Genomic DNA, 14,875 nt, shown 5'->3' with positions numbered 1-14,875 from the left:
ACGACGCAGGTCGGTATTAGTCATTAGTATAATATCCTGTTATGATTGACATGAAAAGATATCCTAACTTTTATTACGGAATGAATTATATAGGAATAAGTTTCGATCACCAACTTCATTCGATTAAAAGTGAACAAGAGACTATAACTTGTGTACAAATCGAAACTACTTTCAGATTCTGGCAAGTGTTTCTAAATACACTCTCGCTTCTTTTGGGCTCACAACTTTCGTCCATTCAAAGCCCGTCAAATATAAAAGAGCGCCAAGAGCGCCAAATTCAAACTTTTAAAATCAATATTCCGCTTCCAGCTATATAATAAGCTTGAAAGTATAAGATGTTAAACGAGATAACGTTGACAAATTGATTTGATATAGTTGACATGAATATTTGAACTTGAGGGGGAAGAAAAGTAGGTGCTTCCTAGACAACTTGGGTCATTGGCTGGAATGTCACTTGGCCTGCAACTTGGCCCATATAATCTCTTGTCGTCTCTACTTCCTTGTAGCGACGCTAAGTATACCGAACAACCGGTTCAAAACAGAATTCAGTTTTTCAACCTGATTAACATAGATCAGAAGTCGCCTTAATTGTTATTTCTCCTACTGATTGCAATCATCGCGCATCGGCAGTCCTACAGCTATTACAATTGAAGCCTGTTTTCATTCTATAAAGAAGTTATTACGTCAAATCAGAATTATATCTATTACAACAGGCAAATCAAGATGAAGGTTAACGACCTTAGCAAAAGTTGATGTGTAAAAGCTCTTCCTGACTGTCAAGGAACTCACCTTGGGGGCTTGACTTGTTCTTTGTCACAATTCTTTTTTGGAAAAAAATTCCAAACAAGGAATTTGAAACGGGATTGGTGTTTGACCATCACGACGAAAGGGTTCACCCGCCATCCTATACTTTGACAAAAAAATGTGACTCTATAACAAAAGCAAAAGAAACAAATAAAACCTGATTGCAACGGCCCGACTGTCGATCTGCGCTAGTGCGTTCGGAATTAATCCATTAACCCCCTCCCCTGTTTGCGCAATACTTAATTTAGAACAAAGATGTAATAATAAAACGAAAAAATTATAACTGGTGGGGTTATTTATCTTGGGATAACATCGACACAAATAATATTGGACAGAACATGTAATAATCAAATTGCGCATGTGTTAGTCACAACACGTCATCCATAAAATGGCCTAAGAATAAATTAGATTTGTATTTTTGATCAAATTGTTTAACGCGCTCGATATACGTGAGGGTTGGTGTGATTGAATAGCTTCTCATCCTTGGCGATCAAATAATATTTTTTAAATAATTAACGATTTCAAATTTCCCGCGCGGCTATCTCATTTCCTAGGATAACCTTTGCTCGTATTTTAAACAGAATCCTTGATTGCCCAAAAGCGGATTAGGATCCGTCGCCGGAGTTAACGTTTCGTCGCTGTTTGTCCGGTAGAGCAACCGGAACGGCTTGGCTGAACCTATGCGCGCCAAATTTGAAAAACAATTGTTTTAGCGCCAAAATAATTTCAAATTTATAAATAATTAATTAAAAAAATAACTGACTGCAAATCGTTTGGGGCAAGGTGCCCGATTCGGCCTGCGACAGGATGGATCCACAGAAACGATCTCGCTGCTTGACCGGAACGGTCGGCGGGAAACTGTATCCGCCAGGGAAGACGATATAGTCGTTGCTGCACGACTCATCGCCAATCGATTGGCTAGTCGGCGGCTCAGCATCGCCCGACAGGCTGAACGGTAAGCCGCTGGACACTTGACAATGTGAGAGACACAATGTCGTCGCTACCTGGGCGCTGGCCTATATTTGATTTCCCAATTGGTATTATATGACGTCAGGGAATGAATCCATCCAAATAACTAAATTATTACCGCTTGTCTGTGCACCAATTCTGTCCTGAAACACATGTAATAATCCTGATTGGCCAGTTGACGTGTGGTCCTCGAGGTGGTGTCCTTCCAGTTGAATGTGACGATCGAGCCGACCGTCGACGTGAAATACTGCAGGCACTCGTCCGGGGCTGTAACGGGATATTGTATAGACGACTTGACAAACAACTGATATTAGAAATGTCGGTCACGCGTCTACCCAAATAATCGGAATCGCAGGGCAGCATGGCGATCTTGATTCGCCAGAAACGAGGGATGGTCGAAGTGCCGAACGTCATAATCAACTGGGCGCTGGTGGCGTCACGCGGGAGCGTCAAATACACTAAACGGACAAAATTCAAAACTCAAATTTCCCCTCAACATTTTTCAAATTAATTTTGTTATTATACTGTGTTGTCCGTCGTTGTCACCGCAAATGACGGGCACTTTATTGATGGCGCCGGCCACTTGGAAACTGTCCACACTGCAGACGGACTGCTCGTTGGGTTGCTCGATCAAAAAGGAGATGAAATCCAGTCTATCGCATTCAAAAAAGGGCCGGCCACATTCACTTAATTTAGCACACAAATATAGTTGCTGGGTTGATGTATCTATTACCTTATCTGGCAGATGGCCTTCTTCTGCTCGACCAGGTTCTCGTCCAGCTTGACCGTCAACCCGCAACTGCTGCCCGAACTCACAGCGGCCGGCGCTTGCCAGTAAGTGTTGTTGAGCGTCACCAGCGCTCCGCACTTTTCCACCTCGTCTAGATTTAAACAATTGGCCGTTTAATGTATAACAAATTAATTGCTGATTAGGATGAACTCACTGATGCAGCAGGATGAGGCCATGTTGCAATCGCCATCGACGGCCCGTCCGCCGTAAAAGGAGCAGACGGGCGACGGTAGGCAGACTCCGCCTTCTTTGCCGGTCGTGGCCTCGCACGGCATAAAAGTCGACAGCGGATTCATGTTTCTCATCCGGGCGAAAAAGCTGGGCGCGTTACTGTTGCCGTTCTTTTTATTCTTGTTGCTCTTGGATTGAATCCGAGTGAGGAAACGACTCGATAGCAGATCGTCATCACCTGAGCCGGAGGAAAATTTAAAATCTGGAATAACAAATTAATTTTGGATGGATTTATTAATTATTTACCGGAATCGACAACAGGGACTACTCGTTTGCTGGAAGGTTTGAATCTGTTCAACATCCGGGCTCTTTCTTCAGCAGAGGCTTCGATGATTTCACCTTCGCTGCTTCGACTTTCTGTTATAATACAGAGAATGAAATGGTTTTCCAATTGAATTAAGTTTTGAAATTGATATAGACTCACCGGCGAAAGTTGGTGGTCGATTCATCCAGTAGCGCTTGAACGGATGGATGCTGGTGCGGATGAAATAAGAAGGTTGCGACGCGTAGTCGTCATGGTGACGATCCTGTTCAATAACTTCATCCTCACTATTGTCGAACGCACTAGTTCCGGTAATGATGATTAATACGACACTGAAAACGATCAACGGCGGTAGACCCGATAACAACATTTTGATTTTCTTTTTAAAATGATTTCGTTTTTGAATGGTTTGGAATAACAAAAAAATAACAATTGAGTGTCTGCTGGACGCCCCAGCGATCTGCGTCTATCTGTGACAAAAGATGCAACGACATCCAAGTCTTATAAGTTATACTTTGGGATTTTCTTCCAGTCATTGCCCAGGTTTTTTTGAGCGAGCAGAACAGGTTTTTTCGGAACACACATCGTTGCTCTTATTCCACCGAGCCGAGGACCGGTTACACGTGAGCATATATACCTGATGTTTTAAAATTTCAGTAAAAAAATCGACCCCGAAAAATTGGAACGATGAAGATATTCGGTTCTCATTTGGCCTCATTTTTTTTTGTCCCCCCTTTGTCCATCTGTCGTAAACTTTATCGTTTTCATCGAAATTTGGTTGGGAATTTCCCTTTTGGCTATAAATATTATTGGACGAAAGGTCGACGTGGTTGCGCTCTAAATTCCGAATTCGGTAAGTGTCGCATTGTATAAGATTGCGTCATTACTATATGTGAAAAGCGGAAGTATTGCCGGACGTGATATCCTAATTTGCATTTCAGGTTTTCTTATATGATTGGGAATTTGGCAAAATAATTTTTCACCCCGACTCTTTTTCCTGTTGGGTGGCTTCGTGCTGGGTTTGGCCTAATCCCGGAACAATTGGAACATCCGGAACACGCGTTTAATTTAGTTAAGCAAATTGGAGGTTATCTTGTTCCCATACATTCTAAGGAAATGTGTCATAAATTCGCCACAGCTTTTTTTCCCCTTTCAAATGTTTTACTTTATTATCGTGAATAAAATTAAAAGGATGACCTGAAATTCTTACCTTGGAATGTTTTCGCGTTTCCTGACACTGCATTCTTTATATTCCAAATTGAAAATTCTAGAAACACCAATGAGAGGGTAAGTCGTAGTACAGTTTTATGTTTACTTTTATTGAGACGAACTACATATCAGAAAATCAGATACAAATATAATTCAGATCTTTTATGTGGGGGGAGGTCGATTTTTAATAATTACTATCGATATCTTAAACGGCTAATTAGAATATTGAGTGTCGTCTGCAATCTGCTTTCGTTTTGTTTTAAAGTTTCGAAAAAGTCACGAGACTCTCCATGCTCTCCACTCACATGCTGTTTGGAAGGTATTATTAAACCAAGAATACAAATATAGAATAATTATGGGGGCTTAAATTAAAAGAGTTGAACTTGTTCTAAATTTGGTGAAATGTTACCGTACTTCCTGACAGGCATTTATCATGTAAGCAGTCCCCTGTCGATGCTTGGCAATTTGTTTCAACTTGGTTAACCTTTTCTTTTGTGTAGATTTTAGGCCTGAGCCAGCCATCATAACCCACAAGACATTCAAGTTTTGCTTGTGCTGCTATTTGGCCTGTCATCGGCAACAATTTCTTTTCTTTTTGGGTTGATTGGGTAAAATCATTTTCGTGACTTTTATTTTGGTGGCCTGCTAGCTATTTCAGTGATGCATGACTCACACCATGAATTACATGTAAACCTTCAATTCTTTAATAACCATAAGAGTTTACCCAGTGCTTAATTTTCAATTTTTTTTACTAGCTTGTTCCTGTCAATATTTTACGTAACCCATTTTTCTTTTTTCTTTAGATAAACAGCATCCGTATGTGAATGTGGGTGTATTCACGAGGACGCCCTTTTTCCTATTCCGCCTGGTGGATTCAACTTACCAGCGGGTGAACGGAGCACCTGTGGTTACCTGGCCGTATTTCCCAGGCTTAAAGGTAGGACAAATATCTATCTCCATTCTTCCCTTTTGGCTATTGGTGGCGTGACATATGATTATTTCTGAGCTAGGCCTTTTGACCGGATGAACTGTTTTCTCTTACCGTTTTTATTTTTCTTAGTAAACGTTCATTTTAAAATAACTCATTTTTTGAACGAAGTGCAGATCAGGCCCGGTTTTGTACCGTGGGCTGACAATCAAATTTGAAAATATTTGAACTTTTTCCAATCAAAGTGCAATCAGAACATTTTATGATGAGGGAACTGCCGCCACACCGGCAGGTATTTTGTTTTTCCTTTTTTGATTATTCTTAAAAGTCGTCAGGTCACTTGGGTCCGTGAGAACACAAGTGCGCATGTCGACGAAATCAATTGAATCCTTTTGTTTGCTAAAAAGGATTAGCTAATAACATTTCCCCAGTGATTGAATACTTGTCAAATATTTAGTTTGATGAATATCCAGTCGGAAATAAGTAGTCTAATCTAAATAAGGTGTATAACATGAACCATACATCGAAACCTGTTTGCATTTAGGAATGGATGTGTGAACGGTATATCTGTGGAAAAGATGGTCAACTCTATATTTTCTGGCCTTCTTCTTTTTGTCAGATTTTAAACGAGTAACACATGACGCAATTCAGAGGGATTCGAATTCGTTTTTAAAAAAGAGTTTTCTTTTCTTTATGGATTTAATATCAATGGGTGGTGATGCGGAAAGATAAGGTCTCGACTGGTTTTCACCCGGTGTTACACCTTATAAACCTCAAATTGCTGACTGGAATTCAAACTGACATTTTTACTTTTGAAATACGGACGACAGTATTTATCCAATACGTCCACAAATAAAATGTCAGAGGTAAAAAACAAACAGCAATAGGTTTAAGGGCGTATCCGCACGTAATATTCGTTTGTAGACAATAAGACGATAAATTTTTCTGAATTCAACGATTGGCGTCGCGTGTTCCACCCAACTTTAAAAAAAAATCGAATTCATTACAATAATATATGGGCAGATGGCATTCAAACGAGTATATATAGCCTGTTTTTGTTGCTTTCGTCTCCAATTCCGTTATGTGCGTATTATCTGTTGCAGGCCAAACCAAATAAAACAAAAACAAAAATAGGAACTGGATTCAAAGGACCATATTAGATGACAAATCAAAAAAAGAAGTAGTAACCAACTGTGCACGGATGGACTTTTGAGCCGAATTTAGGTCATTTGTACAATTGCTGCGCGACTGTCACGCACAGACAGCCTGTTTGAACGTCTTGTTTATGCTCTCTCCAAGGGTCAACAGCTTTATTTGGTTAGACTCACGTTTTTTTTTTTTAATTTCCAATTGCGGAAGACAAAACAAAATAGAGATGCCCCACTTTTTGAAAAATTCCCAAATCAAACAAGTCCTTCTTTTATATTCTTGTCATATTCTCATTCGTAGTATATTATTATTCGAAACACAAATAGTCCAACATTTTTTTTTTTACTGATTTTGGGGGGATTTTAAACAACTCACTCGGCAAGTCAGAAAACATTCGGTATTGTAAGGATAAATTATCAAATTTAGATCATGTTAATTGTTCGTAAAATAAAAGTCTCAGTTATAATTTGTCGATTTCTTATTTGCTCGATGGAAATAATGCCTCAAGAGCCTCGGGCTAGTGGTTATTATTGTACATAGCAAATCAATCAAAAATGTCTAAAAAAAAAATAATTGCATAATATATATTTAGGTCCTCCTAAATTAGCGATCCTATGTCAACCTGTGCTCGAATGTTAAACAGAATCCCAAATTGCCGGTTGCGAAAGCGTCGACTGTCGCCGTCAGTGTCTCGTCGCCGTTTGTTTTGTAAAACATTCGAAAGGGTTTCACCGTGGCTGAAATTATGAAATAAAAATTTTTTAAATAAAAAATATTCCGACCAAGTCAAATGCGCATTTGAAAAATTAAACTCACTGCAAATAGTTTGCGGCGTATCCGTATCGGCGCGCTGGGCGAATAGCGTTCCGCAGAAACGATCGCGCGGATTGAGTGGCGTCGTCACCGGATAACTGAATCCACCGGGGAATAGCACGTAGTCGTTGCTGCATGCCGCATCCTCTGTTGTCTGGCTCCGTCCGAAATTCATTCCGGAGACGCTAAAGGCTTTGGCAGATGACGTCTGACATTCCTGGATGCAAAGAACTGTGGCCACCTGTGCACTCGACTATAGTCAATTGTTTAAAATTAGTTGTTAGTTGAAACATTAAAGATAAAAAATAAATTGATTTATACCTGCTTGTTAACCAATTCCGTCCTGAAACAAATGTAATAATCCTGATTGGCAAGTTGGCGTGTCGAAGTGCCGGTGGCAACGTCTTTCCAGTTGAACGTCTGCACCGAACCGATTGCCGTTGTAAAATACTGCAGACATTCGCTGGGAGCTGATTAATTTCACCAAAATTAGGTTATAAATAATTAACGAGGAAATGGATGAAATAAAATACCAAGGTAGTCGGCACCGCAGGGTAGCATAGCAATTTTGATTCTCCAGTTGCGCGGAACGGTTGAAGTCCCGAACGTGAAAATTAATTGAACACTAGTGGCGGCATACGGAAGTGATAAAAACACTGAAAAAAAAAATGAAATAATTTTAGTAATTAATCAGATTATTGGATTCAATTGTTCTTACTGTGTTGACCGTCGTTGTCTCCGCAAATGATTGGCACTTTGTTGATGGCTCCGGCCACTTGGAAACTGTCGGTGTTGCAAACGGACTGAGAATTGGGTTGCGAAATTGAGAAGGAAATGAAATCAAGTCTGCAAAGAAATAATCAATCAATCAATTAAAATCTCTTTTAATTAAAAACAAAAATGAATAGGCCAATTACCGTAATTGGCAAGTGGTTGCTCGTTGTTCAATCAAAGTCCTGTCCATTTTCACCGTTAATCCGCAAGTACTTTCCGAGCTGACTGCCGCGGGAGCTTGCCAATACGTGTTGTTGAGCGTAACCAGAGCACCGCACTTGGTGACCTCATCTGAATATTGCCAGCGTATAAGTTGGCAAATGTGAAATAGAACAGAGTTCAATTGCATAATCTAGAAAATGTTATAATACTCACTGACGCAACACGTCGACGCTCTCCGACAATTGCCGCCAGTCTTTTGCAAATCAAAAGACAACAACCAGTTTTAATTATTCTAAATATTTGTATACAGTTTAATTATGAGCAAATCAAATACCGCTCGTCCTCCGTAGAATGAACAAACGGGCCCGGCCAGACAAATTCCATCTTCTTCGGCGTTGGTCGATTGACATGGCGTATAAGTCGCCAACGGGTTTCTCATGGAGAAAAACGAATTTCCTTGAGTGTTGCCTTGTTTCTTTGCCGGTTTACCCAGAAATCGACTCGATATTTCTTCCTCTAATCAATCGGAAAATGTGAATTTTCACCAATATCAGCTTGAATTGATGTATTCTTACCTAGCACTTCGTCTATTATTGGTGGTCCCAGTCGGCTGGATAATCGGGACCTACCTTGGACAGGGTCAATGATTCTACCACCAATGTTATCTATCCGAATCAGCCATCCCATCACAAAATGTTACAGTCAATTCAATTGTTAAATAACACGTTAATCAGAATAAATTAAAGTCCTTACCAGAATAGGGCGGCCTGTAGAACCAATAAGGTCTGAGCGGATTATAATTCATGTAATAGAGTGACGGATCCATTCTCCCGTAATAATTCTTCTGTCGCCCACTTCGTCCAATAACTTCACTATTGTTGAACGCACTGCTGTTGGTTGGAAGTTGAATCAAAATCAGACTGAGAATGATCAATGGCAGTAACATTTTTATCTTTTTTTGGTTTCTCTCTATTCCCCCGGAACGGATGAAAAATAATTGTTAAATCGTTTGTCTCTTGCTGCTGGACTCAACAGCCATCTATGACTTTCTGAGTAGAAAACGCGATGGGCTTCGTCTTTAGTATTCTTTTTCGTCTTTTTACCTTGCGTTCAACTTTTGACTGTCAAAAAAGACGAGCTGTCCGAGTAGTGGCGATCCGGTTTTGGACAACTCATTATCCTAGACCGGTTAAAAAAGATCGATAGTAGGGTAAAAAGTAGCCAGCCATAAGGAAGAAGAGCGAGTCACGATCGATAGCGTCTGTACAAAACAAAGTCTATACTGCCGGGAATTTTATGCGTTACCAACAAGTGACAAATAATGCTTAATTCTAAAAGATCTAATAAATGTTTGACAGACCTTTTGTCCAGCAATCTGTTGTAGGAAACTTATGCGCTCCGTTTCTTTTTTAAATGTGGCGCGCAGTTTGGTTATTCACAGTTCCGTTCGACTTTTTGATGGTTCAGTGTTCCACTTCAAAGAACTGGTAATAAGACCGATCCTTCGATAGACAGTGTCCTCGATGCACCGTTAGTTTCTTGGAAATCAAAGTTTATTGAAAACGTTGTCAGCTAAGATTCTAGTGGGATAGGCCTGCGTTACACCCCGATAGTTTATTAGCGAGAATTCTTAGATTATTTTTCTTTGAATAGATTTGAATCTGCTAACTTGTTTCCTCTCGATTATATACGAAATGAACGTTCTTTATTTTATAAGAATCTAATTTGCATGGCAATCGACTAATCTTTACGGTTAGTTTACAAGACAAATGAGTTCCAACAGCAGTTTTCCGCACAATTTTTAATTCTTTTAACCCGCCACTGATTAGACGAGTCGTGATCAGGGCGCACTACATTTTAAAAAACCTTATCTTGAGTGAAGAACCTTGCGTGTCTGTCTACCTGGAAAACTGGTCGCAATCCCGCGGTTAAATCGCTCAGTCGTGGGAATCTCGATTTTTTTGTCCTTTCAGAATCAGCAGAATGGCCTTGACTTTTTCACGATGAAATCTATTAATTAATCATCGAGAAATTTTTTTTTATTGCAGAGTTTCAAACATAAAAATCCGGGAATTTCCAGACGATGGAACTATTTTTTTTAAGGGAATTCCGTCTGCAGTTCTGCACGACAAATCCCGAATTTCTTTTTGATTAAGGAAGTTGTTGTACGCTCCACGTATTGAGGCAATTGACACACATATTGGGTTTGTCGTCAACTCTCTGTCCTTGTAGTACCCAATAAGGAATTTAACCAGCGATTCCCGTCTTCTTTCAGGTGACCGAAAAATACCGTCTCTTTTTTTGTTCAAAAGTTGGAAAATGTTTATGCATGAAAAAAGATTCTTATTGGCACTTGCGCAGCGCTCGTTTCAATCTGGGTGTTGTTAGCTTTCTCTGTTTTGTAAGTAAAGATAGAACGACTGAACGATGCAATTCAAACTCCTGCCTAGTTTTTGTTTGAATAAGGAAGATGCAAAAGCTTGACAACAAGTCTCTTGTGAAACCCGTTTATCCATTTATCACAACATAAGAAACATGACATGGATGTAGAAAAAAACTACTAAACTAGTTTCTGTTTTCGGTTTGATTGAGGTATAAAAAGTGAATATAGTATCGGGCTCTGCCAAAGAGGCGAAGAACACGCAAGAATTATACATTCAAACACGACTTTGTTCTGGAAAGTTTCACGCTAACTTGTAATCGATGAAAATTTGCTTTTAAAAATAGCATAGCTAAATAGTTATGTTAATCACGCCACCTTTACTTAAAAGTTTTCAATTCAACGTCAAAGAAATTATTAACACCTGTCAACGGTAGAGGGCTTTTGAATCGATCAAAGTCACCCTTAGGCCTAGCTCATTACTCATGCATCAATCTTCACAGGTCGTTCGTGTGACTCGTGTCTCTCGTATCAGCTGTCCACCATTAATATTTAATACAGTGATTTTTAATTCTAGTGTTAATTTCTAGTATTGTTAGTCGGATAACAACTTTATTTCAGGTATGTCACGTCGCATTACGCTGTATGTTGAACTCAATGTCTCGTTCTTACCTAGATAGGCCTGCATGAATAGTTTGTTTTCGGATCATAGACGTTCAAGGTCGTACTCGATGCCCTGTCTCATGTGTCTTATTTATATTCTATGTAGGTGAATAATTTATATTTAGCAACAGGAACATGTCAGCAATGGGCCACAGAGTTGTTCGTGTTTCAAAATTTCGAAATGTGTATGGCACATGTTGGAAGAGAGACTTGTGCTATGATGACATCAAGTAAATACCTAAATTTCAATTAAATCAAGTCATATGCTAAATGTGCCCATCCACAATTCCCAGAGTCTCCAAATCGTCATGGGATTCAACTTTCTGTACTGTTAATCAGAAATTCCTTGCAGTCATTACGGATTCAGCTGGTGGAGGAGCATTTGTTGTTTTACCCAATACCAAGGTATTCAACACTGTTTCATATAATTATGTCTGATGCAATAATTAGTTGTTAAAATTTTCGACAGGAAAATGTTGGGAGAATGAAATCTGATTGCCCTGTTGTGAGTGGGCATAAAGGACCTGTCTTAGATATTGCTTTTTGCCCTCATAATGATAACCTCATCGCTTCCGGCAGCGAAGACTGTTCGGCAAAACTATGGATCATTCCAGACGGTGGTCTTACAACGTAAGAATAATTGCAGTGAAAAAAGTTATTCGCGATACGCGCCATTATCTTTTTATCATTTTTACAGGACAATGACAGAACCGTTTTTTGCCCTGTTATATCATCAACGGCGAGTGGGCCTTGTTCTTTGGCATCCAGCTGCCGAGAACATCCTTCTCACGGCTGGTATAAGCGCAAATAAGTCAACATTCCTGTATTGATGAAACGTAGATCAATTATTTTCCATCAACAGGTTCCGATAATCTGGTAGTCATTTGGAATGCAGGGACCGGGGAACCTACTATTGTTATCGATAGCCACCCTGATTTGGTTTATTCCGCCTGCTGGAATTGGGATGGGTCCAAGCTGCTCACCACGTGCAAAGACAAGAAGATTCGGATCATCAATCCTCGTTCGGGAGTAGTTGAAGAGGTTGTTGCCCTTGAGCGATGCCAGAAACAACAATCAATCGACACTTTCTTTATCCATCTATTCAGGAGGCTGTTTGCCACGAAGGATCGAAAGCCTCTCGGGCAATTTTCCTAAAAAACGGACTTATTTTTACGACAGGATTCTCAAAAGTTTCTGAGAGGCAGTTTTCTCTCCGAGAACCCGGTCTTTTGAATGAGCCAAAGATTGAAACCGAAGTTGACACTTCTAACGGTGTCATGTTCCCTTTCTACGACGCTGATACTAACATGGTTTACCTGTGTGGCAAGGTACTTTCAAATTCAACCAAGTTTTATTGTTTTCCATTTATTTTTATTATTTTTTAAAAATGTAGGGCGACTCGGTTATTCGCTACTTTGAAGTGACGCCGGAGCCCCCTTTCGTGCATTACATCAACACATTCCAAACGCCCGATACCCAGCGCGGTATTGGAATGATGCCCAAAAGGGGATGTGACGTGCTTTCGTGTGAAATCACGCGATTTTACCGCCTCAACAGCTCTGGACTCTGTCAGGTCGTATCTATGACAGTCCCTCGCAAGGTAAATTTTATTCAAAATTTATTCAGTCAAAAGTTGTTTGTATTTCTTTCCCGTTTTTTTTTTAGTCTGAGCTGTTTCAAGACGACTTGTATCCAGATACTGTGAGCCCTGTTCCCGCTCTTTCAGCCATCGATTGGCTATCTGGAATGGATCGTGAGCCTCAGATGATGTCGTTGAAAAAAGGCCTTTCTGGCCGTTTCCACGACGAAGATGAATCGGTAAATGTGTTGTGCTTTTTTTAATTGAAACATATTTTTAAAATTTCTCTTTAATTCTAAGGATTCGATTGCTAAGCTTTCCAACGTTCCATCTCCTCTGGGTATCCAAGTGCGGCTGTGTCGCACCAACAGTCTGAACATCTGTCGGAAGGATCTTTTGTCGAAAAGTCATTCACTTCCGCCGAACGTCAATCCTCTCGTAAGTGTGTGCCTTTTAATTCATAGTGATCGTAACGATTTATCCGTATTTAATAGGCGAAGGAAAATGAAGCTTTGCTGGATGAAATAGCGCGTTTGAAGAAACAATTGGCTAAACAAGAAGAACGAGTTCGAGTTTTGGAGTCGTTAAATCACGAAGAGCGGATTCGAAAACTAGAATCGCTACTCGAGTTCAAACAAAAGATTCGTGAGCACGAATCCAACAATGTTTTCAAGGTGGAATCGCCAAAGTATGAAGACAACAACAATAACAGCAAAATGTCGGCTTATGATTGTGGTACTTGCCAACCTGAAACCGGCGCTCTTACACGTCCCACCGTCCTATCCATTCCGTTTACTCCTCCCAAGGATCCTTGTAACGTTTCAAATACCGAAACATTAGCAGCAATCCTTCCTCAGCTTCCTTTCAGTGGAACCATTTCGTCGTTGTCTAATTTCCTCTCTACTCCCATAAACGCAATGGGCTATGAGTTACCTTCACCCATGGCTACTGCCCAATCTCTGGCCTCTTTGCCACCTGTTCGAGTATTAACTTCATTGAGCAAATGGGGTCCATTCAGGGCACTTTCTTCATCACTGATGTCGTCCCTCACTCCCAAATCCCCATCGGATTCACCTTCGCAAAGTCCTTTTGAATCCGTCATTTGATTATGTCAGTTCAACTTACAGTGCTATTAGTCGATAATCCGATTGTGCTATTCCGATTATTTCTATAATCACTGTGATTATCGTAGTATTCGATAATCACGCAACAATTTTTTTTTATTTAAAGAAGTACTATTTGTCATTCTATGTACAGTGCAAAGTGCAATTTAAAATATGTTAATTTAGTATTTACTATCTTTATGCAATATATACCGAATTTAAACGGGAAAAAAATCATAAGACATACACATCTCTAGTTTCATATATGTTTAAGACTTGGAACAATTTTAAGACTAGGTTTTAAGTGCAAAGAAACAGCGATTCGCTTTGGCACACACACACTGGGCCGAATTTTCTGCTATTAATCCACAGAAGAACTTTGACGCATTTATCATCAATCGTCCTGGAAGGTATCCGACCAAATCGATTTCTTAATTGATCTATTTCTTAATTTCTTAATTGTTACTTTGGCCCTAGAGATTCTACCTGCTGGAAATGCCATCACCCACAATGGAACTATATTCTGATCTTAATCCTGATGGATTTTTCACGGCCGCAGGTACAAAACTTTTACATCGTGCTTTAAAGAATAACTTTCGTGTAGTCTGTTTCTTTTATTAAAATTATTAGTGAGCGCAAAGCGTTATTTAAAATCGAATTAGCTGTAGATTAATAGTCGGACAAGAAAGTAAATATTGTAAGTTTCTGCAACTTATTTTTCCTATTACGACATGGTACTAGGGACGTCTTAGCCATTTTTCAGTATTTTAATTGTTTTGTTTTCTATTCAGCCAACAGTTTAAAGTCCGGTCTAATGAAATGTGTAGCCTATTTCCCCGATACGTCACTTTTACGTAGTATTTTGCAGCAGAACTTGGAAAAATTTCGAAACAGATAGACAAACCGACGAAAAGGTCAGAAGTCAAGTCGGATGCCGAGTCCGATGAACGCCGGCATCTGGTTCACATCAAAAGAGGCTGGAAAATGTAGTTTGTATACGTCACAAAACTTGGGACGTATTGAATGTCAAGTGCAGTGTTGGGTTCCCAAGAGAGAGAA

The 14,875-nt window shown here is 39.8% G+C and overlaps 3 protein-coding genes across 4 annotated transcripts; 1 reads left to right on the top strand and 2 right to left on the bottom strand.

The window, feature by feature from the left end:
- Positions 1-1,081: 1,081 nt before the first annotated feature.
- LOC124205572 lies at positions 1,082-3,573 on the bottom strand. The gene is made up of 9 exons (XM_046603018.1): positions 3,219-3,573; positions 3,041-3,151; positions 2,718-2,972; positions 2,507-2,654; positions 2,299-2,426; positions 2,109-2,231; positions 1,892-2,040; positions 1,568-1,820; positions 1,082-1,482 (listed from the first exon to the last, which is right to left on the bottom strand). Exons 1-9 carry the CDS (start codon positions 3,424-3,426, stop codon positions 1,355-1,357), a joined length of 1,503 nt encoding a protein of 500 aa, XP_046458974.1. The 5' UTR covers positions 3,427-3,573; the 3' UTR covers positions 1,082-1,354.
- Positions 3,574-4,770: 1,197 nt separating this feature from the next.
- Positions 4,771-14,078, top strand: LOC124205570 (coronin-6-like). Of its 2 annotated transcripts, XM_046603014.1 has the most exons (12): positions 4,771-4,873; positions 5,069-5,202; positions 11,241-11,364; positions 11,428-11,539; positions 11,604-11,764; positions 11,832-11,929; positions 11,997-12,175; positions 12,241-12,462; positions 12,528-12,734; positions 12,800-12,952; positions 13,014-13,151; positions 13,208-14,045. In XM_046603014.1, exons 3-12 carry the CDS (start codon positions 11,270-11,272, stop codon positions 13,817-13,819), a joined length of 1,977 nt encoding a protein of 658 aa, XP_046458970.1. In that variant the 5' UTR covers positions 4,771-4,873; positions 5,069-5,202; positions 11,241-11,269; the 3' UTR covers positions 13,820-14,045. The 2 variants fall into 2 exon arrangements, with proteins under 2 accessions (XP_046458970.1, XP_046458971.1); XM_046603015.1 differs by lacking the exons at positions 4,771-4,873; positions 5,069-5,202 and adding an exon at positions 10,942-11,092 and having other exon boundaries at positions 13,208-14,078.
- Positions 6,625-9,160, bottom strand: LOC124205571. The gene is made up of 10 exons (XM_046603016.1): positions 8,845-9,160; positions 8,667-8,756; positions 8,426-8,607; positions 8,305-8,344; positions 8,073-8,220; positions 7,874-8,001; positions 7,689-7,811; positions 7,477-7,625; positions 7,159-7,408; positions 6,625-7,079 (listed from the first exon to the last, which is right to left on the bottom strand). The coding sequence occupies exons 1-10, from the start codon at positions 9,035-9,037 to the stop codon at positions 6,955-6,957; spliced, it is 1,428 nt and encodes a 475-aa protein (XP_046458972.1). The 5' UTR covers positions 9,038-9,160; the 3' UTR covers positions 6,625-6,954.
- Positions 14,079-14,875: the final 797 nt, after the last annotated feature.

This window comes from Daphnia pulex, chromosome 10 (genome assembly GCF_021134715.1).
Source record: "Daphnia pulex isolate KAP4 chromosome 10, ASM2113471v1".
NCBI lineage: Eukaryota > Metazoa > Arthropoda > Branchiopoda > Diplostraca > Daphniidae > Daphnia > Daphnia pulex.
This window is presented reverse-complemented; position numbering and strand designations above follow the sequence as displayed.

Coding starts and splice junctions, on each gene's coding strand:
- LOC124205572 (XM_046603018.1), bottom strand. CDS start 3,426: ATGTTGTTATCGGGTCTACCGCCGTTGATCGTTTTCAGTGTCGTATTA. Junction 2,655..2,717: donor GGCCTCATCCTGCTGCATCA/GTGAGTTCATCC, acceptor GTTTAAATCTAG/ACGAGGTGGAAAAGTGCGGA. Junction 1,483..1,567: donor CTTGCCCCAAACGATTTGCA/GTCAGTTATTTT, acceptor TGGCGCGCATAG/GTTCAGCCAAGCCGTTCCGG.
- LOC124205570 (XM_046603015.1), top strand. CDS start 11,270: ATGTCAGCAATGGGCCACAGAGTTGTTCGTGTTTCAAAATTTCGAAAT. Junction 11,540..11,603: donor TTGTTTTACCCAATACCAAG/GTATTCAACACT, acceptor AATTTTCGACAG/GAAAATGTTGGGAGAATGAA. Junction 11,765..11,831: donor CCAGACGGTGGTCTTACAAC/GTAAGAATAATT, acceptor TCATTTTTACAG/GACAATGACAGAACCGTTTT.
- LOC124205571 (XM_046603016.1), bottom strand. CDS start 9,037: ATGTTACTGCCATTGATCATTCTCAGTCTGATTTTGATTCAACTTCCA. Junction 8,002..8,072: donor GCAACCACTTGCCAATTACG/GTAATTGGCCTA, acceptor ATTTCTTTGCAG/ACTTGATTTCATTTCCTTCT. Junction 7,812..7,873: donor AGACAACGACGGTCAACACA/GTAAGAACAATT, acceptor TTTTTTTTTCAG/TGTTTTTATCACTTCCGTAT.